Source organism: Mugil cephalus, chromosome 11 (assembly GCF_022458985.1).
Source record: "Mugil cephalus isolate CIBA_MC_2020 chromosome 11, CIBA_Mcephalus_1.1, whole genome shotgun sequence".
NCBI lineage: Eukaryota > Metazoa > Chordata > Actinopteri > Mugiliformes > Mugilidae > Mugil > Mugil cephalus.
This window is the reverse complement of record NC_061780.1, coordinates 6160064-6181056: the sequence shown is the minus strand read 5'-3', so window position 1 is coordinate 6181056 and position 20993 is coordinate 6160064. Positions and strand designations below refer to the sequence as shown.

Sequence of the window (20993 nt, the reverse complement as noted above, 5' to 3'; positions counted from 1 at the left end):
ATATTACAAACAAACAATAACGAAAATGACTATGCTTATATATATGTATATATATATGTATATGTGTGTGTATATGTGTATATATGCATATATATGTGTGTATATATGTGTGTGTGTGTATATATATGTATATATACACATACACATATATATACATATACATATACATTCACACATTTAACATTGAGAAGGACGGATGCAGACACTGCAAAAAAGCAGATGTATATGTTCATGTAGTTACATTGAGAACAGTAGTGGATGAAGAGGAATATTGCACATTATTATATTTTTTTATATGTAATTTAGGTATGCCTTGATCACTATTTCCACTGAGTAGACTGGTGAGGTAGGACCCTCACTAACATGTTGTACTCTTTCCCAGCCAGTATCAGTGCGTGAACAGTGGCTCATGTCACAGATAGTCTCTTCAGAAAAGTCACAGTACATCTTAAAGGCAATGAATGAATCTGTAAAGATTAAAGAACACAGGACGGACTTTCATTACTGAGGACATGAAGTCTAAAATTTAAAGCATTTCAGTTGTTGTTGTTGTTTAATTCTGTTGATTATAGTGCATGATGATTGTTTTTACGTGATGTCAAAAAGTTGTAGGTTCTGTGGTTCTCCTACGTGAAACTTACTAGTAGTTGGACACATGATGACTTGCAACTTTCGTTAGCTTTGCAATTGATAGCAGTGGTAGCAATTAAATAACAACTGCTGTTCATTTAAATATGAAAACTGAGCTTGACATGGATCTCTTGTGTCAATGTCAGAGTAATGTTGGTTAGCTAGCTGGTCAGCCGGTTACTAGCTAGTTTCTAACGCAGTTTTCAATAACACCACCGTATTAAAAGTTCTGTGTAGATACTGTTCAATAAGTTCCGTCAATGTTCAACTGATCGAGTTATATCTATTACACAATTTTACAAACAGAAATAGCAAATGGTACTCACCGAAGCCCCATAAGTCGTATTAGTGACTATGGCTGATTTGTTGTTTTGTCCTTCAATTGTAAAAAAAATCTATTATTACTATTTTATTATTATTATATTGTTATTTCACACATACTATTCCTGTAACTGCATCTTGTTTTATTTTGATTATTGTATCATAAATTGCATTGTGTTATTATTAAATTTATTATTGTTGTTGTTATATTTGTATTGTTATATATCAATCCGTTTTGACAAATACCTGGAAGCTTTTCAGTGGTGTTGCACATTGTCTGCATTAACCAATCTGTATTGTGTTGTAAATATGTCTGACATTTATAAGAAACCAAACGGATTGAAAATCAGTTGAAAATTTCAGTGAGTTATGATGATTTTAATCGCTGATAGACTTCTGCCCCGTTCACTAATGCACTCGACTAATACAATACTAATACTAATACAGTTTACGTATATATCTGTGCTATGTGCTGGTGTCATGTCATGTGCAATGGAGTGTAACCTGATTGACTAGACGTTGGATGAATAGAGACTGGGATTGATTGCTTCTCCCTGCTCATCCGGAAGTTAAGTCCAGCTTTTTCAGAGGTTAAAATTTGGAGGTTGAACTTGTGATGTTGAATTTTATGAGCTTGAACTTTTTGTGATGTTGAATTTTGTATGCAAACTACATTTATTTAGCAATTCATAATCAAACTCTGATGGCACAGAAAAACTTCCATACGAGGGCATGGAGAATCTCATATTCAACAATGGCTAAGCTATCACAATTTCTCCTGATGGAGAGGTTCTATCCATCCAAAAGTTTGCCCTACATATGAAAAGCATCTAAAACAGAAAAACATACATTCATATGAGAATCAGGTGCCTTGTGCCACCTTGATTCTCATTTCCTCAGCTCCATACGACAAGCTTTGGCTGTGAGGAGACATTTTAGTGATACTTGTAAAACAGGTTTGACAGATCTTAACAAAAACATGCACCCAGTGCCAAGAATATTCACAATGATATGGCCTTCCTTGTATGCAATACTTTTCAAAACTGACATTCCATGGCCCGTCCCAACATTTAGCACACCTTCTGATCTTACACATTTGATCCAGGGGGTTCAGATTATGGGATAATGATTGAAACCTTGTTAGGGAGTGATGGTGTAACTTGTTAACCATTTACAGTCTGTCTCTACTCTATTGAAGGGTTTTATTTTTTATTTTAAGATCTAAAGGCTTGCTTAAAAAAAATTTGAATTCAGCTCAACATTGCTCTTAAAGGTCCTGAGTAGCTTGAAGTCATTTGTTGCGTTGGACTGGAATATTCCACTAAATGCAAAACGCTCGGAACGTCTCGTTGTTGAGAGGATATGGCACATCATTTCCATCACACGCAACTTGAATTCTTGCATGTAACACCGGCAGTTCATGTCCATGTAAAACAGGCAACTCCAACAGAAGAACATTTTCTCAGCAGTCATGAAACAACAACAAAACATTTGCCTGAAGTGACGTCTCATTCCAAGTGAGAAGAGATTTCTCCTATTGTAAGTTTTAAAAGGACACTTCACTAAGTTCTGTAATGTTCTTTGTCTCAAAGCATAGAATCCACGTTCAGATTATTTGATTTTATGTCTCTGAACTCTGAACGTTCAACCAGTCTGTTTAGTAAATTCTGCACATTTTACTGTGAGAGTCGTGGTTAAAGTGTATTTTTTTATTTTCACAAGAACAATCGTATTTCTAGACCCATGATATTGTCGGTGTGTTCAATCTAAGCTATTTATTTCAAATATATTTTGGAATATAGAAATGAATGCGCATGGACCTTGTCTGTTCAGTTAACCTTGACCAATGTACAGAAAAGGATGATTTTCAGTAGTTTCACACCATTATAACAGTTTCAACAAAATGAATATGATTGGTTGGCTACAGGTGGGGAGGAGTCGTGGTTTAGACTTAACTCTCCCATTGTTGGGGGACAGGTCGGTCCCAACCCCCCTGGGGCAGTGCCCTGTAAAAGTCCTTCCTACCTGATCCTCCCTGACATAGACCTCACATGTTCTGTTCCACGTTCATCCTTGACCCTTGCAGCTCTGTCACCCCCTCCTTCGCAACCTTTATCACTTCAGAATAGCTCCTCATTGTTGTCTATTTTGTCTCTCAGAGTCGCTATATGTTTCCTTCTTGCTCTGTCCTAGTCAGCTGATTGCTGCTTTCTCAAAATGTATCAACCCTACACAAGTAAGCTTAAATGGGATTGATGCTCTTGACCCTCCCATTATCTAGGACCTCATTCTTTATTTGATTATATGAATGTTAATTACATTAATATTCACACTTCTACATAGAATCTAGAAAATCTCAACTGATTATTACACGTCTATAAAAATAACAATATTAAAAGCACACTTTGTTTACAAGTGTATATACATAGATACAAAAAGATAGAAGCAATGAATCATATTTTATGTAATAAATCAATCAACAAAAACAAAAACAAAAAAAAATTATCCCACCACAGAAAGTGAAACATTGAATTAGAGGCATACATACAACAGTGTATAGTAAACCTGTGTGTCCCTGATCAGTATCCATTGCCCATTGTGTCCTTCTCTTTTAATTTATTTTAATAATCTGAAACCTTAAAGCAATTCAGTGTATATGCTGGTGCTGTCCTTGTAAAAAGGTGAGATGACGGTGGAGGGCATCGATATCAGGAATTCAAGGAGTCAAAAACATCAGTGTAAGCAGGAAGGTGAGTAAAGGAGAAGCCACCATGCCAGGAGAGAAGCCAGCACCGCTACAGCAGAAATAAAATCATGAATTAAGTTAAATGATACAGTGGAAATAAGACGAGTAACACAAATGCAGAATATCTGAGTAAATTGGAATACTATCATCATCTTCTCCTGAGTTCACGTAAAAGTCACATCATTATTTAATAGGAATATTATAAATCTTTTTTTTTTTTTTTTTTTTTTTTTTTAATTTAGAAGCAAGATTCCCAATTTAATTTTGTTCTGCTGCTTGTTATAAACATACAGACTTGATTTTGTTAGTTAAACAGCATTAAATATTTCTGTCAAATTAAGTTTTTCAAGCCTGACTGTTACTTGCCAATAGTGGAGGTTTGTGTGTGTGTGTGTCTCTCTCCCTCTTGTGTTTCTCTCCCTCTGGTGAGTGTTAGATTGGCTGCCACCTGTGAAGCTCCAGCCTTTACAAATTTTATTAAGTTAATAACCATTATTTCTGGGTTTTGTAGTTCACCATGTGAACCCTAAATTAAAATGTAAAATTAAGTTTTATGTGGCGAAGTGGTGGCGGCTGAAATCCTTTAGATATTGTAGAATTGTTTAAAAGGAGTATTAAAAATATAATGTATTTGCAAAAGCATAGAGAAGTTTCAGTGACTCAGTGACATACTGTCTTACCGTGAACATGGGCCATTATCCTGAGCTTGGGGCGGATTTGTAATCCTCACTGTTGGAATCTGAGGACATGGAAGCGCACTTCCATTTATAAGAGGAGTGAGATCTATCAGAAGAAGAATGGATCAGTGAGGTTATTCAACATAGTTTCCACTATGGTGAAAACAGATGTGAATTTAACAATTAAAGCAATTGTCCTGCCTTGGAAACTGGAAACAAAAATGGCACTCCCTCCCTTGAGGAACTCTCTGGATTGAATTTCTTCCAAAGATGCCAGATTGTTCCAGCCAATCCGAAATCCAGCAAAGAATGTGTCATATTCATCTGTAACTTCAGTTCCAATCTTACGGGGATTGTCCCAGTAGTAGGTACCTGTTAACAGAAAGTATAAACTGTTTAACATGAAGGTACTTAACAAGAGTTCTTGATTTTATGGATTTTTAAATCTTGTAATGCTACCATTTCCATCATTCCAGTTTGGGTCAGTGGTGAGACTCCTTTCCTTTGACATCTGCAGCTGTATGTTGGGGTTCTGATCCAGCATTTTAACAGTCACCTGTCTATATGGGCAAGGCCACTCCAGCTGGTCATCATAGTCACCAGACACGAGTTGCACATACATTATAAAGAATTCTCCATCGAATGTTGTTGCTATCCTGTAAGCATAGCCCTCTCTGGAGTACTGCCGTCGGCTGTATTTAATGGCTGAAAACTCAGTGGTGTTCAAAACCTTCTCAAACTCATCCATCTGCATGGTTAGATGTGGACACTCTGTCTCAGACAGATTGATGTCATCAATTGAGAAGCCACCCGTAGAGTTCCCTGGTCCTTTACGAACCTCAAACTCCACCTGGAAGTTCTTGGTGGCATTCAGAGGAACATGCTGGAGCTGCCAGTGAGATGTTGGTGTCCCTGGAAGGAGAATCTTTGGAATCAGTATGTTGAGCTACTTCAGTGTAATAGATGGACTATATCTTAAATGCATATTGTGACAAAAGCAGTTTGTCAGTATTTAACACAATTTAGAGCAGATGGTACAGTGTGATGTTACCAGTGATCTGTGCCATGAGGCGGAGGGTTCCTGTGGAGTCCTGCTCATCTTGAAACTCTCTCATCCAGATGTTGAGTTGGTCTGACTGGTTCCCACTGTGGTAATAGTAGAACTGGAGGCACTGGCTGGGACACTCCCTGTTGAGACTCATCCTCTGGGTCTGCAGCCAGGCTGAGTCTCCCTCCTGACCTGATGCTGTGCTAGCATGCATGAAGTGACCTGAACCTTGACCTAGAATCAAGTTGTCCAAACAGATACCATGATGGGCCTTCAAATCTAATATCTTGATCCAAGTTATGTATAATTTAAGAAAATACAACAACCAAAGACATTGTAGCACGCCATTTGACTCACTTCATATAAGAGTTTAAATTTTTTCAATGTGGAATGTACATTTATTAATTAGATTTATTAAAGTATAATAGTTTATTGTAACTATTTAAGTCCATTTAAGTTTTTATGATGTTTTGTCTTTATTAGATCAAAACTGGAAGATAATGCCAAACATGGGGAATATATACAGAATCAACATATACCTTGATCATTATTTCCATTGGGTAGACTGGTGTGGTCAAAGGTAGGGCCCCCACTAACATGTTGTACTCTTTCCCAGCCAGTACCAGTGCGTGAATAGCGGCTCACGTCACAGATAGTCTCTTCAGAAAAGCCACAGTACATCTTAAAGGCAATGGATGAATCTGTAAAGATTAAAGAACACAGGACGGACTTTCATTACTGAGGACATGAAGTCAAATATTTAAAGCTTCTCAGTTTGTAATAGTTGATATTATGAAGTGCACCTTCACCACACGTGTTACCTAGATATACCAGCAGACGGCGCCATGTTTTATTATTTTAGTCTTGGAGCACTCGCCATAAATAGATGCATGTGTTGGAGCTCTTGTTTACCCTTTACTTTGTTCAATAAACAACGAGCACTGTGGAAACCCCAGTTCAGTGTGGCTGTGAGTGTTCCTGCTAAGCTAAGTCAATCCATCAATAATACAATACCAAGGTCCTTTTCCAAGACATATTGAACTAGAGACGTCCACAGTTTGTTATCACCAATGACAGCACTCCTTTGTGTGTTTGGAGCCTAAGATGTACCATAATTGAACTGAATTGAATATTAATACCTGCCTTTTCCCACAGAGAAAACCCGTTATCTATCATCCCTGGAGGAAAGTCTGTATTTCTTAGTATTTCGGGTGACTGGTAAAAACACATTAGTTCTTTTTTCCCATTTTCTAATCATATCCCAAGCCTTTAAAGTAAATTTAATGATCAAATTACCATCTGCTCCATCTTCGGCTTCCTCCCACCTCCAAAGACATGCTCGTTTGGCTAATTGGTGACTCTAAATTGACCCTAGGTGTGAGTGTGAGTGTGAATGGTTGTATGTCTCAGTGTTAGCCCTGCGATAGACTGGTGACTTGTCCAGGGTGTACCCCGCCTCTGGGATAGGCTCTAGCAACCCCCGCGACCCTAGTGCAGGATTAAGCGTTACAGAAGATGAGATGAGATTACCATCTGCAACCTCTGAATCTTTCCAATTCAGAATGAAAGCGAGACTAGCCAGTGCTAGTGGCTTACCCAGATTGAATGCTTCAATATCTAGCCATACAGAGTCAGGGAGATTCTTCCCAGCATTGAGAGTGGTAAAGAGGCCCATCTGTCTAAGTCATCATGGATGCGTTTAAACAAAGGTTGGAAGTTTGTTTTGCACATTCTAACATTAATACATGAGTTCCTTCCAGTAATGAACCCCGTTTGATCATTATTAATGATGTGTGGAAGGATTTTTACAGCCTTAAAGTTAAAGTTTTAGGTAAGAGCTTAAAGTCTGTGTTCAACAAGGTAAAAGGTAAGATGAACGCTCATCCTATGGTTTATCCTTATTCAGAATCAAGCCAATGTTGGCCTCTGTAACAGTTTTTGGAAGAGCTCCTGTTTAAAGAGAATGATTAACCATATTCAATAAATAACACATTGTTCACAGTTGTTCAATAACACTTCACCATCAGTGACCTAAATTGTTTAAAAAATTCTGAACTAAAGCCATCAGGGCCCAGGGCTTTTCCTGATTGTAAGATTTTCACTTCTAATGTTATAGGGTTATTCAGTTCTGATTTTTGTCCACCATTAGGCTTAGGAAGAGTTAAGTTAGAGAAAAAGTTCTCCATCAGTCTTGGGGCCTCGGCTGGCTGTTCACTCACGTACAGTCTTTCATAAAGTTCTGTAAAAACCTTATTTATACCATTGCTATCCATCTGAATGTGACCAGAGGAGTCCTTAACAAAGGGGATGTTTTGAGAATCAGCCCATTGTCATCTGTTGTTTGAGGAGGTGAAGACGTGGTGGTTGAGGACCTGTAAACTTGACAGCATTATTTGACAGGAGTATTAGAATCAAATTGCTGTGCAAAGTCCTGCAAGTTTTTACTTGAAATGAGATGTTTTATCAAAACCTTTTGAAGTTGTAGTGTGTCACAGACCAGAGGTCACACAGGAGTCCCTGCAGTTTTTACTGAAGTCATACACCTAACCTAAACATCACATGTTACAAGGATTACTGAATTCACAGCCTTTGGAAGGTCAGATCATATTTGAACACTCCATCCACACACAGATCACTCAGTTTGTGTATCCCTCTTACAAGCCAAGACAGATTTCTTGCCAATTCGTATGGCTGGGTTGTGCCACAGAGAGGTGTAAGGTTGTCTTAAATGCGAAATACTATATATCTTATGAATTTCTCTCCAGACTGCTTTAGAGTAAGACAACACTGGGTTTGAAGAATAATTATGTACAGATGTTGTTACACCATGTGAGAGGACATCCAGAGGATCAAACGGGTTAGTTAGTTCCCTTTAAGTTTTGATCCAGCTCGGCTCCTGATCTACCCTCTTCCAATGTTTTATCAATCTAGACATACATTAGGTAGACCCATACCTCCTATTTCCCTTGGTGACCACATCTTTTTTTTTTATAATAATCCTGCAGTAGGCCTACTTAAAGGTTTACATTCAGCAGATTGATGAGGTTCATCATGTCTTCTTTTTTAAGATATGTACTATGTTTTTCTTATCTTCAGACATATTGATTTGGAGGAGATGTTTGTTTACCTGCTTGACAGTTTTAACTGTGTCTCCAGTCTTTCTCATCTGATGTGTTGCTGACGTGACATTTATCAGCTGACAGATTCTGACAGGTCAGTCGGGGCGTCCAGCTGATAAAGACAACACGTCAGAACTCACTGGACTGCATTCTTACGAAAACAAAGAATATGAGCCTATCAGAAGTCCAGTAAAAAATGTCTCATCATACTCATCTGTCACTTCAGTTCCAATCTTATGAGGGTTGTCCCAGTAGTAGATACCTTTTAACAGACATCATGTATAACATCAAGATAATTAGCAAATGCAGTAAGCCATCTTAAGGATTTGTTCATGTTCTTGAAAACGTACCATCATTACTGGCTACATTTGGGTCAGTGGTGAGACTCCTTTCCTTTGACATCTGCAGCTGTATGTTGGGGTTCTGATCCAGCATTTTAACAGTCACCTGTCTATATGGGCAAGGCCACTCCAGCTGGTCATCATAGTCACCAGACACGAGTTGCACATACATTCCAAAGAATTGTCCATAGACTATTGTTGCTATCCTCTCTGGAGTACTGCCGTCTGCTGTATTTATTGTCTAATAACTCAGTGGTGTTCAAAACCTTCTCAAACTCATCCATCTGCATGGTTAGATGTGGACACTCTGTCTCAGACAGATTGATGTCATCAATAGAGAAGCTGCCTTTAGAGTTCCCTGGTCCTTTGCGAACCTCAAACTCCACCTGGAAGTTCTTGGTGGCATTCAGAGGAACATGCTGGAGCTGCCAGTGAGATGTTGGTGTGCTACTCGGGCACAAGTAACGGCAGGTAACACTCTGGCTGTCATTTCAGAGCGGCTGTCTGCCTGATCAGGTGATCTGCAGTCAGGCAGCCACAGGTGAGCAGTGGGGGAGGGTTATTAGGAGGTTACAAAGGCAGTTAGGGGAGAACAATCAGGTTGGATTATTCTCGTTTGTACTGTGACGAAAATGAGTATGCTTATTTGCATGTATATATATATATGTGTGTATATATATATATGTATATGTGTGTGTATATGTGTATATATGTATATATATATGTGTTTGTATATGTGTGTGTGTGTATATATGTATATATACACATACACATATATATACATATACATTCATTCATTTAACATTGAGAAGGACGGATACAGACATTGCAAAAAAGCAGGCATATGTATATGTTCATGTAGTTACATTGAGAACAGTAGTGGATGAAGAGGAATATTGCACATTATTATATTTTTTCATATTTAATTTAGATATGCCTTGATCACTATTTCCACTGAGTAGACTGGTGAGGTAGGACCCTCACTAACATGTTGTACTCTTTCCCAGCCAGTACCAGTGCGTGAACAGCGGCTCATGTCACAGATAGTCTCTTCAGAAAAGCCACAGTACATCTTAAAGGCAATGGATGAATCTGTAAAGATTAAAGAACACAGGACGGACTTTCATTACTGAGGACATGAAGTCTAAAATTTAAAGCTTCTCCATTGTTGTTGTTCTTTAATTCTGTTGATTATAGTGCATGATGATTGTTTTTACGTGATGTCAAAAAGTTCCAGGTTCTGTGGTTCTCCTACGTGTAACTTACTAGTAGTTGGACACATGGTGACTCGCAACTTTCATTAGCTTTGCAATTGATAGCAGTGGTAGCAATTAAATAACAATTGCTGTTCATTTAAATATGAAAACTGAGCTTGACATGGATCTCTTGTGTCAGTGTCAGAGTAATGTTGGTTAGCTAGCTGGTCAGCCAGTTACTAGCTAGTTTCTAACGCAGTTTTCAATAACACCACCGTATTAAAAGTTCTGTGTAGATACTGTTCAATAAGTTCCGTCAATGTTCAACTGATCGAGTTATATCTATTACACAATTTTACAAACAGAAATAGCAAATGGTACTCACCGAAGCCCCATAAGTCGTATTAGTGACTATGGCTGATTTGTTGTTTTGTCCTTCAATTGTAAAAAAAAATCTATTATTACTATTTTATTATTATTATATTGTTATTTCACACATACTATTCCTGTAACTGCATCTTGTTTTATTTTGATTATTGTATCATAAATTGCATTGTGTTATTATTAAATTTATTATTGTTGTTGTTATATTTGTATTGTTATATATCAATCCGTTTTGACAAATACCTGGAAGCTTTTCAGTGGTGTTGCACATTGTCTGCATTAACCAGAAAATCAGTTGAAAATTTCAGTGAGTTATGATGATTTTAATCGCTGTTAGACTTCTGCCTCCGTTCACTAATGCACTCGACTAATACAATACTAATACTAATACATGCTACGTATATATCTGTGCTATGTGCTGGTGTCATGTCATGTGAAATGGAGTGTAACCTGATTGGCTAGACGTTGGATGAATAGAGACTGGGATTGATTGCTTCTTCCTGCTCACCCAGAAGTCCAGCTTTTTCAGAGGTTAAAATTTGGAGGTTGAACTTGTGATGTTGAATTTTATGAGCTTGAACTTTTTGTGATGTTGAATTTTGTATGCAAACTACATTTATTTAGCAATTCATAATCAAACTCTGATGGCTCAGAAAAACTTCCATACGAGGGCATGGAGAATCTCATGTTCAACAATGGCTAAGCTATCACAATTTCTCCTGATGGAGAGGTTCTATCCACCAGAAAAAGTTTGCCCCACATATGAAAAGCATCTAAAACAGAAAAACATACATTCATATGAGAATCAGGTGCCTTGTGCCACCTTGATTCTCATTTCCTCAGCTCCGTACGACAAGCTTTGGCTGTGAGGACACATTTTAGTGATACTTTAAAACAAGTTTGACAGATCTTAACAAAAACATGCACCCAGTGCCAAGAATATTCACAATGATATTGCCTTCCTTGTATGCAATACTTGTCAAAACTGACATTCCATGGCCCTTCCCAACATTTAGCACACCTTCTGATCTTACACATTTGATTCAGGGGGTTCAGATTATGGGATAATGATTGAAACCTTGTTAGGGAGTGATGGTGAAACTTGTTAACCATTAACAGTCTGACATCTCTACTCTATTGAAGGGTTTTATTTTTTATTTTAAGATCTAAAGGCTTGCTTAAAAAAAATTTGAATTCAGCTCAACATTGCTCTCAAAGGTCCTGAGTAGCTTGAAGTCATTTGTTGCGTTGGACTGGAATATTCCACTAAATGCAAAACGTTCAGAACGTCTGGTTGTTGAGAGGAATTGGCACATCATTTCCATCACACGCAACTTGAATTCTTGCATGTAACACCGGCAGTTCCTTGTCCATGTAAAACAGGCAACTCCAATAGAAGAACATTTTCTCAGCAGTCACGAAACAACAACAAAACATTTGCCTGAAGTGACGTCTCATTCCAAGTGAGAAGAGATTTCTCCTGTTGTAAGTTTTAAAATGACACTTCACTAAGTTCTGTAATGTTCTTTGTCTCAAAGCATAGAATCCACGTTCAGATTATTTGATTTTATGTCTCTGAACTCTGAACGTTCAACCAGTCTGTTTAGTAAATTCTGCACATTTTACTGTGAGAGTCGTGGTTAAAGTGTATTTTTTTATTTTCACAAGAACAATCATATTTCTAGACCCATGATATTGTCGGTGTGTTCAATCTAAGCTATTTATTTCAAATATATTTTGGAATATAGAAATGAATGCGCATGGACCTTGTCTGTTCAGTTAACCTTGACCAATGTACAGAAAAGGATGATTTTCAGTAGTTTCACACCATTATAACAGTTTCAACAAAATGAATATGATTGGTTGGCTACAGGTGGGGAGGAGTCGTGGTTTAGACTTAACTCTCCCATTGTTGGGGGACAGGTCGGTCCCAACCCTTGGCCTCTCAGGTCCTCCAATCCCCTGGGGCAGTGCCCTGTAAAAGTCCTTCCTACCTGATCCTCCCTTACATAGACCTCACATGTTCTGTTCCACGTTCATCCTTGACCCTTGCAGCTCTGTCACCCCCTCCTTCGCAACCTTTATCACTTCAGAATAGCTCCTCATTGTTGTCTATTTTGTCTCTCAGAGTAGCTATATGTTTCCTTCTTGCTCTGTCCTAGTCAGCTGATTGCTACTTTCTCAAAATGTATCAACCCTACACAAGTAAGCTTAAATGAGATTGATGCACTTGACCCTCCCATTATCTAGGACCTCATTCTTTTTTTGATTATATGAATGTTAATTACATTAATATTCACACTTCTACATAGAATCTAAAAAAACTCAACTGATTATCGCATGTCTAAATCAAAAAATAACAATATTAAAAGCACACTTTGTTTACAAGCGTATATACGTAGATACAAAAAGATAGAAGCAATGAATCATATTTTATGTAATAAACCAATCAAAAAAAAAATAAAAAATTATCCCACCTCAGAAAGTGAAACATTGAATTAGATCAGTATCCATTGCCCATTGTGTCCTTCTCTTTTAATTTCTTTTAATAATCTGAAACCTTAAAGCAATTTAGTATATTTGCTGCTACTGTCCTTGTAAAGAGGTGAGATGACGGTGGAGGGCATCGATATCAGGAATTCAAGGAGTCAAAAACATCAGTGTAAGCAGGAAGGTGAGTAAAGGAGAAGCCACCATGCCAGGAGAGAAGCCAGCACTGCTACAGCAGAAATAAAATCATGAATTAAGTTAAATGATACAGTGGAAATAAGACGAGTAACACAAATGCAGAATATCTGAGTAAATTGGAATACTATCATCATCTTCTCCTGAGTTCACGTAAAAGTCACATCATTATTTAATAGGAATATTATAAATCTTTTTTTTTTTTTTTTTTTTTTTTTTTTTAATTTAGAAGCAAGATTCCCATGTTCTATAACCTTCTGTCCTCTAGAGGTTTGGAGCCTATCACACAGGTCAACTTTCTAATATTCTGTGTTGTATTTTAAGCTTGGTTTCTGCATTCTTTGAATTCAATTTAATTTTGTTCTGCTGCTTGTTGTAAACATACAGACTTGATTTTGTTAGTTAAACAGCATTAAATATTTCTGTCAAATTAAGTTTTCCAAGCCTGACTGTTACTTGCCAATAGTGGAGGTTTGTGTGTCTGTGTGTCTCTCTCCCTCTTGTGTTTCTCTCCCTCTGGTGAGTGTTAGATTGGCTGCCACCTGTGGAGCTCCAGCCTTTACAAATTTTATTAAGTTAATAACCATTATTTCTGGGTTTTGTAGTTGACCATGTGAACCCCAAATTAAAATGTAAAATTAAGTTTTATGTGGCGAAGTGGTGGCGGCTGAAATCCTGTAAATGTTGTAGAATTGTTTGAAAAGAGTATTAAAAATATAACGTCTTTGCAAAAGCATAGAGAAGTTTCAGTGACTCAGTGACATACTGTCTTACCGTGAACATGGGCCATTATCCTGAGCTTGGGGCGGATTTGTAATCCTCACTGTTGGGATCTGAGGACATGGAAGCGCACTTCCATTTATAAGAGGAGTGAGATCTATCAGAAGAAGAATGGATCAGTGAGGTTATTCAACATAGTTTCCACTATGGTGAAAACAGATGTGAATTTAACAATTAAAGCAATTGTCCTGCCTTGGAAACTGGAAACAAAAATGGCACTCCCTCCCTTGAGGAACTCTCTGGATTGAATTTCTTCCAAAGATGCCAGATTGTTCCAGCCAATCCGAAATCCAGCAAAGAATGTGTCATTATATTCATCTGTAACTTCAGTTCCAATCTTACGGGGATTGTCCCAGTAGTAGGTACCTGTTAACAGAAAGTATAGACTGTTTAACATGAAGGTACTTAACAAGAGTTCTTGATTTTATGGATTTTTAAATCTTGTAATGCTACCATTTCCATCATTCCAGTTTGGGTCAGTGGTGAGACTCCTTTCCTTTGACATCTGCAGCTGTATGTTGGGGTTCTGATCCAGCATTTTAACAGTCACCTGTCTATATGGGCAAGGCCACTCCAGCTGGTCATCATAGTCACCAGACACGAGTTGCACATACATTGTAAAGAATTGTCCATCGAATGTTGTTGCTATCCTGTAAGCATAGCCCTCTCTGGAGTACTGCCGTCGGCTGTATTTAATGGCTGAAAACTCAGTGGTGTTCAAAACCTTCTCAAACTCATCCATCTGCATGGTTAGATGTGGACACTCTGTCTCAGACAGATTGATGTCATCAATTGAGAAGCCACCCGTAGAGTTCCCTGGTCCTTTACGAACCTCAAACTCCACCTGGAAGTTCTTGGTGGCATTCAGAGGAACATGCTGGAGCTGCCAGTGAGATGTTGGTGTCCCTGGAAGGAGAATCTTTGGAATCAGTATGTTGAGCTACTTCAGTGTAATAGATGGACTATATCTTAAATGCATATTGTGACAAAAGCAGTTTGTCAGTATTTAACACAATTTAGAGCAGATGGTACAGTGTGATGTTACCAGTGATCTGTGCCATGAGGCGGAGGGTTCCTGTGGAGTCCTGTTCATCTTGAAACTCTCTCATCCAGATGTTGAGTTGGTCTGACTGGTTCCCACTGTGGTAATAGTAGAACTGGAGGCACTGGCTGGGACACTCCCTGTTGAGACTCATCCTCTGGGTCTCCAGCCAGGCTGAGTCTCCCTCCTGACCTGATGCTGTGCTAGCATGCATGAAGTGACCTGAACCTTGACCTAGAATCAAGTTGTCCAAACAGATATCATGATGGGCCTTCAAATCTAATATCTTGATCCAAGTTATGTATAATTTAAGAAAATAATACAACAAACACAGACATTGTAGCATGCAATTTGACTCACTTCATATAAGAGTTTAAATTTTTTCATTGTGGAATGTACATTTATTAATTAGAGTTATTATAGTATAATAGTTTATTGTAACTATTTAAGTCCATTTAAGTTTTTATGCTGTTTTGTCTTTATTAGATCACAATTGGAAGATAATGCCAAACATGGGGAATATATACAGAATCAACATATACCTTGATCATTATTTCCATTGGGTAGACTGGTGTGGTCAGCGGTAGGACCCCCACTAACATGTTGTACTCTTTCCCAGCCAGTACCAGTGCGTGAACAGCGGCTCATGTCACAGATAGTCTCTTCAGAAAAGCCACAGTACATCTTAAAGGCAATGGATGAATCTGTAAAGATTAAAGAACATAGGACGGACTTTCATTACTTAGGACATGAAGTCTAAAATTTAAAGCTTCTCAGTTTTTAATAGTTGTTATTATGAAGTGCACCTTCACCACACGTGTTACCTAGATACGCCAGCAGACGGCGCCATGTTTTATTATTTTAGTCTAGTGGCACTTGCCATAAAGAGATGCATGTGTTGGAGCTCTTGTTTACCCTTTACTTTGTCACGGCATTCAATAAACAACGAGCACTGTGGAAACCCCAGTTCAGTGTGGCTGTGAGTGTTCCTGCTAAGCTAAGTCAATCCACCACCACAGACCTTGAAGTGTTACAAGTTGTTGGCTGATGAACTCCTGCAGAAACATTTCATGTGGAGGAAAGACTTGTGGGCACGTGGGTTGGATCAACAAAGAACTAGAAGGCTGTTATATTTAGATCCTGATAATTTGTTGAGACCCTGATTAAGTTTGTCAACTGCTTCGTGAGCTGACAAAATATCAAAAAAAATGTGCTTCAACTGTTGGAAAAACATTTACTTTTCTTTTGATAATGGTGCATTGTGTGCACTGTGACTAAACCATTCTTTAAACTGGGTGTTGGTCATCGTAATGTTCAAAGACTTACTGCATTTGTAGAGTAGGTTCAGCTCCATAACATCACGGGGACTCATTTCCAGCCTTTGACCAATCACATCCTGGAACTTTGGATCTTTGGTGATAACTGTTAATCCATTGCCATTGGAGAAAAATTTTTTGCCATAGTGCATCACTGAGAGGTAGTCATATGGGACTCCCTGGGTGGTGCTGTCTTCGCTGCTAACTATGCGAAAATTATGCTCACGACCTGGAGGACACAGAAAAAACAGCCAATGAAAAGTCTTGAGATCAGCACATATGGTAAAGAATAATGAACCACTGAATGATTATTAATCATTAATAAATTAATTAGTTAATTCATGAAGCCTGTTTTAAATACTTACTTAATTTTTCAGATAGGTATCTCAATTTAATGAACAATGAAATGATGATGAAATATTAATCAAACCTTTTATGATGTTTTCAAGTGCAATCGTCACATAATCATCTCTGTCGTATCTGGATTGTTCATGGTAGAAGCCGAGGGCATGGAGAAACTCATGTTCAACAGTGGCTAAGCTATCACAATCTCTCCCGATGGAGAGGTTCTGTCCACTGGCAAAAACTCGCCCAATATATGAAAAGCATCTAAAGCAGAGAAACACACATTAGTACTATTATGTGATGACCTAAGGCCTCAATTATCACAGCTTGTGTACAGATATAAAACACAATACATACCCACTCAGCTTTTGGACAGAAATGTAATATTCCTCCGAGTCCCTTGGTTTGAAGTCAATACATGATTTCAGCCTGAACTGGTCAAATGCTCTCAGGATGATTCCTTTAGCATTTATCTCTTCCATTGTTCATGAATTGTGTTGTAAAAATGAAAAAAAAAATAATAATAATTTTAAGACAAATAATTGCGCATCATAATTGGTGCTAATCTTGCTTGTGCATATTATTCTGAGGAGCTGCTCTCTTCTAGATGGGTGTTAAAGGTGGATTGTGAAATACGATGTCAGTCATGAAGCTTTATTGCTGTTTTCTCTTTCCATTATGTAGCTTCTCCATATCAACAGTCAGTTTATTGTTGCATTCTTGATTTATAGTCATGTAAAATTTGTAGTAACCACTTGAAGAGGTTACAAAGTTGGTTCTCTGATACAGAAATATTCAATATTCATTTAACAAATAAAAAAAAAAGAATTAAATGAAACACAATACCAAGGTCCTTTTCCAAGACATATGGAACTGGAGACGTCCACAGTTTGTTATCACCAATGACAACACTCCTTTGTGTGTTTGGAACCTAAGATGTATGAGACTTGGTAATATATGCTGACACAAAACATCCACGTAATACTTGCACACATTTTTTACACTTTGTTTTATAACTACAACAGACTCACCTCCAAGATATCATCAGATAAATCTAAGACAAAGCATACAAAACATTTTTTTTTAACAAAGAAAATTAATTGTAATTAAAAATGTTAAATTCACACAAGGTCCATTTAATGAAATAAAGATATTTAACTTTACCCTTGTTTATTTCTGGAATGTCTTTGTCTTCTCCAATGTCTACAAAATCAAAACAGATTATTTCTTATACAGTAGCACTGACTGAGTAAAAAATATTTAGCTGAACTGATGTCATGAAATAAAAGAAGACCAAGAAATAATACACTTACCCACTATCATTGGTCCATTCTGTGGAGAGAGAGTTTCATTCATCAGCATGTTATGTTAAATAAGAGTCAACTCAGTTCTATCTCGTTGTTTCTGGTTACAAGAACCTTTCAAATGTTTGCATTTGTACTCATGGTTCAGTATTATTGGAAATATGTCTAACAGAACTTAAAGAATATTCATTTGTTAAATATCAAAAATAAAGCTGCGTTTTCATTACTTTAAATAAGATAGCACAATGATTCAGCAACAGATGAACTCTTACTGGCTTTGTGGGGATTGCTGATGAAACTGCCACATTCACCACCAGGAAAATGAAGACTTTCATCCTCATAGTGTGTCTTGAATTAAATCAGATTATATGAAGAACCAGGAAAGTAAAATCAAACATGAATGCAAATACTTCATTTTTCAATTAAGTCTTTCAGTTGTTTCATTTGTGTGTAGAAAATCTCACCTGTCTTAATCTTCTGCCACCCTGGTTGTTTTGCTCCTTAGTTGCACATTAGAAGCTTCGTCAGTGTGAGGCGACTTTAATAATGCGCTTAGAACAGGTTTAAGAGAATCATGCGGAAATGATGTTGTCAGCTTCAGATGATTTATCATTTTTAATCCGCTTTGATTGCAAGACAAAACTCCTTTTGTTTCATTGTTATCCGAGTCAGTGTCAGTACATAGTAGATCGACAATGATTCCATGACGTCCAGAGAACAATAAGTTCATGCCTACTTAGTTTTAGCTCCTAATCACTCAAGGCCCTTTGAAATGTATCCCTGTACAGCACAACAGTGTTCAATATTACAGCTGTAGTGCTGATTTATTTCACTTAAACAAAGTAGCACTTTGTGTGCTACTTAAGTGAGGCGGCTATGGCTCAGAAGGTAGAGCGGGTTGTCCATAGAACCGAAGGGTTAGTGGTTTGATCCCCTGAGTGTACCATGTATCGAAGTAACCTTGAGCAAGACATCGAACTCCCAGTTGCTCCCAGTGCAACTGGCACTGGTTTGTGAATGAGTGGGTGGATGTTTCTCTGACTGTAAAAGCGCTTTGAGTAGGTAGAAAAGTGCTATATAAGAGCAAGACCATTTACCATGATTTGTTTGTCAAAATCATAAAGTGAATTCTGACTGTGTTAAAAAAAACACAGCTGTACTGTCCAGAGAAATGTTTTATTGTTGAGAGGAATCTAATCACATCCTGGCACATAGTTGCCGGGAAGAGCTTGTCTGTGCAAAACAGGTAAGTCTGGTTGAACAAACTTGTTTTGTCAACAGCCATGAAAAGCGGAAAAGCCACATGTGTTTATTTTCAACCTTCCTATTGTCACAAGTAGTAATCCTTCTTTGCTTTTGTCATTCTCAGAGTATGTGCATTGTGTGCTTCAAGTTCAGGGTTGGTGTTCCAGCTTGTTGTCTTGTTACAGAGGTTATTTGAGAACATCTCAGAGGTCGGACCAAGAAAAAAATACACTTTCAGCTAATTATCCAAACAAAGTGTTCCCATCACCAAAAGTCAACCAATTTATGAGAACTTTCTCAACGTACTATATAGTTCAGTGTCAAATTCCCCCAAAATACAGTCAAGCTACGGCATGTGTCCCTCCTCAGTAGTCACTGGGTACTGCTGCTTCCCCTACTAGCATATCTAGATAACAACAACAAAATGACTGAACTCTAAAAGGAATTTGGCAAATTTACCACACTTAACGCACATATCTGACTTTTTCAGGTCCATTTTATGTAAAAGTTGAGGTGATATGAGCTTGAGCCCACATTTGTAGGACTGCATTATTAACTTTACTGGATTTATAAAGGGTCTCGTAGCAGTGCCTCACAATAATCCTATTACTACATATTTTGTTAAGTAATTGTTCAGTTGGTGATATTTCCAAGTTAAATGTACGGCCAGTCTGATTGTGAATAAAACTTGCAGGAACCTAAAAAAGTGTGTTCGAGGTAGATTATATTTCAACCTTAACTGATCAAATTACACCATTCTATCATCTTAAAATAAGTCTTTCAAACTTATTTTAAGTTTTATGTAACTGTTTGTATTGTAATTATGTATACCTCTTGTAAAGCAAATTGAGTCGGCCTTGTGCATGAAATGTGCTTTATAAATAAAATTGAATTGAACTGAATTGAATATTAATACCTGCCTTTTCCCACAGAGAAAACCCGTTAGCTATCATCCCTGGAGGAAAGTCTGTATTTCTTAGTATTTCGGGTGACTGGTGAAAACACATTAGTTCTTTTTTCCCATTTTCTAATCATATCCCAAGCCTTTAAAGTAAATTTAATGATCAAATTACCATCTGCTCCATCTTCAGCTTCCTCCCACCTCCAAAGACATGCTCGTTAGGCTAATTGGTGACTCTAAATTGACCCTAGGTGTGAGTGTGAGTGTGAATGGTTGTATGTCTCAGTGTTAGCCCTGCGATAGGCTGGTGACTTGTCCAGGGTGTACCCCGCCTCTGGGATAGGCTCTAGCAACCCCCGCGACCCTAGTGCAGGATTAAGCGTTACGGAAGATGAGATGAGATTACCATCTGCAACCTCTGAATCTTTCCAATTCAGAATGAAAGGGAGACTAGCCAGTGCTAGTGGCTTACCCAGATTGAATGCTTCAATATCTAGCCAGACAGAGTCAGGGAGATTCTTCCCAGCATTGAGAGTGGTAAAGAGGCCCATCTGTCTAAGTCATCATGGATGCGTTTAAACAAAGGTTGGAAGTTTGTTTTGTACATTCTAACGTTAATACATGAGTTCCTTCCAGTAATGAACCCCGTTTGATCATTATTAATGATGTGTGGAAGGATTTTTTACAGCCTTAAAGCTAAAGTTTTAGGTAAGAGCTTAAAGTCTGTGTTCAACAAGGTAAAAGGCCGGTAAGATGAACACTCATCCTATGGTTTATCCTTCTTCAGAATCAAGCCAAAGTTGGCCTCTGTAACAGTTTTTGGAAGAGCTCCTGTTTAAAGAGAATGATTAACCATATTCAATAAATAACACATTGTTCACAGTTGTTCAATAACACTTCACCATCAGTGACC

General features: G+C 37.8%; 2 protein-coding genes across 2 annotated transcripts; both read right to left on the bottom strand.

Annotated features, from left to right (window-relative positions):
• Positions 1-3538: 3538 nt before the first annotated feature.
• On the bottom strand, positions 3539-10474 carry LOC125016027 (meprin A subunit beta-like). Its single transcript, XM_047598192.1, has 8 exons — positions 10464-10474; positions 9149-9329; positions 8892-9015; positions 5962-6123; positions 5426-5656; positions 4834-5286; positions 4378-4746; positions 3539-3746 (listed from the first exon to the last, which is right to left on the bottom strand). Exons 1-7 carry the CDS (start codon positions 10472-10474, stop codon positions 4484-4486), a joined length of 1425 nt encoding a protein of 474 aa, XP_047454148.1. The 3' UTR covers positions 3539-3746; positions 4378-4483.
• Positions 10475-11067: 593 nt separating this feature from the next.
• On the bottom strand, positions 11068-18463 carry LOC125015817 (meprin A subunit beta-like). Its single transcript, XM_047597801.1, has 15 exons — positions 18399-18463; positions 18207-18282; positions 17944-17962; positions 17795-17833; positions 17662-17684; positions 17477-17561; positions 16988-17105; positions 16716-16894; positions 16296-16514; positions 15512-15673; positions 14973-15203; positions 14381-14833; positions 14120-14293; positions 13922-14024; positions 11068-13181 (listed from the first exon to the last, which is right to left on the bottom strand). Exons 2-15 carry the CDS (start codon positions 18273-18275, stop codon positions 13103-13105), a joined length of 1953 nt encoding a protein of 650 aa, XP_047453757.1. The 5' UTR covers positions 18276-18282; positions 18399-18463; the 3' UTR covers positions 11068-13102.
• Between the last annotated feature and the right edge of the window lie 2530 nt (positions 18464-20993).

Excerpts from the sequence above, each read along its gene's own strand:
- LOC125015817 (XM_047597801.1), bottom strand. The coding sequence starts at position 18,275 with ATGAGGATGAAAGTCTTCATTTTCCTGGTGGTGAATGTGGCAGTTTCA. Across the intron at positions 15,674-16,295 it reads GAACCTACTCTACAAATGCA|ATTCATCCATTGCCTTTAAG; the intron begins GTAAGTCTTTGA and ends TAATCTTTACAG. Across the intron at positions 15,204-15,511 it reads CAATGGAAATAATGATCAAG|GTCAAGGTTCAGGTCACTTC; the intron begins GTATATGTTGAT and ends ACTTGATTCTAG.
- LOC125016027 (XM_047598192.1), bottom strand. Across the intron at positions 5,287-5,425 it reads CCTCATGGCACAGATCACTG|GGACACCAACATCTCACTGG; the intron begins GTAACATCACAC and ends TTCTCCTTCCAG. Across the intron at positions 4,747-4,833 it reads AAACTGGAATGATGGAAATG|GTACCTACTACTGGGACAAT; the intron begins GTAGCATTACAA and ends TTCTGTTAACAG.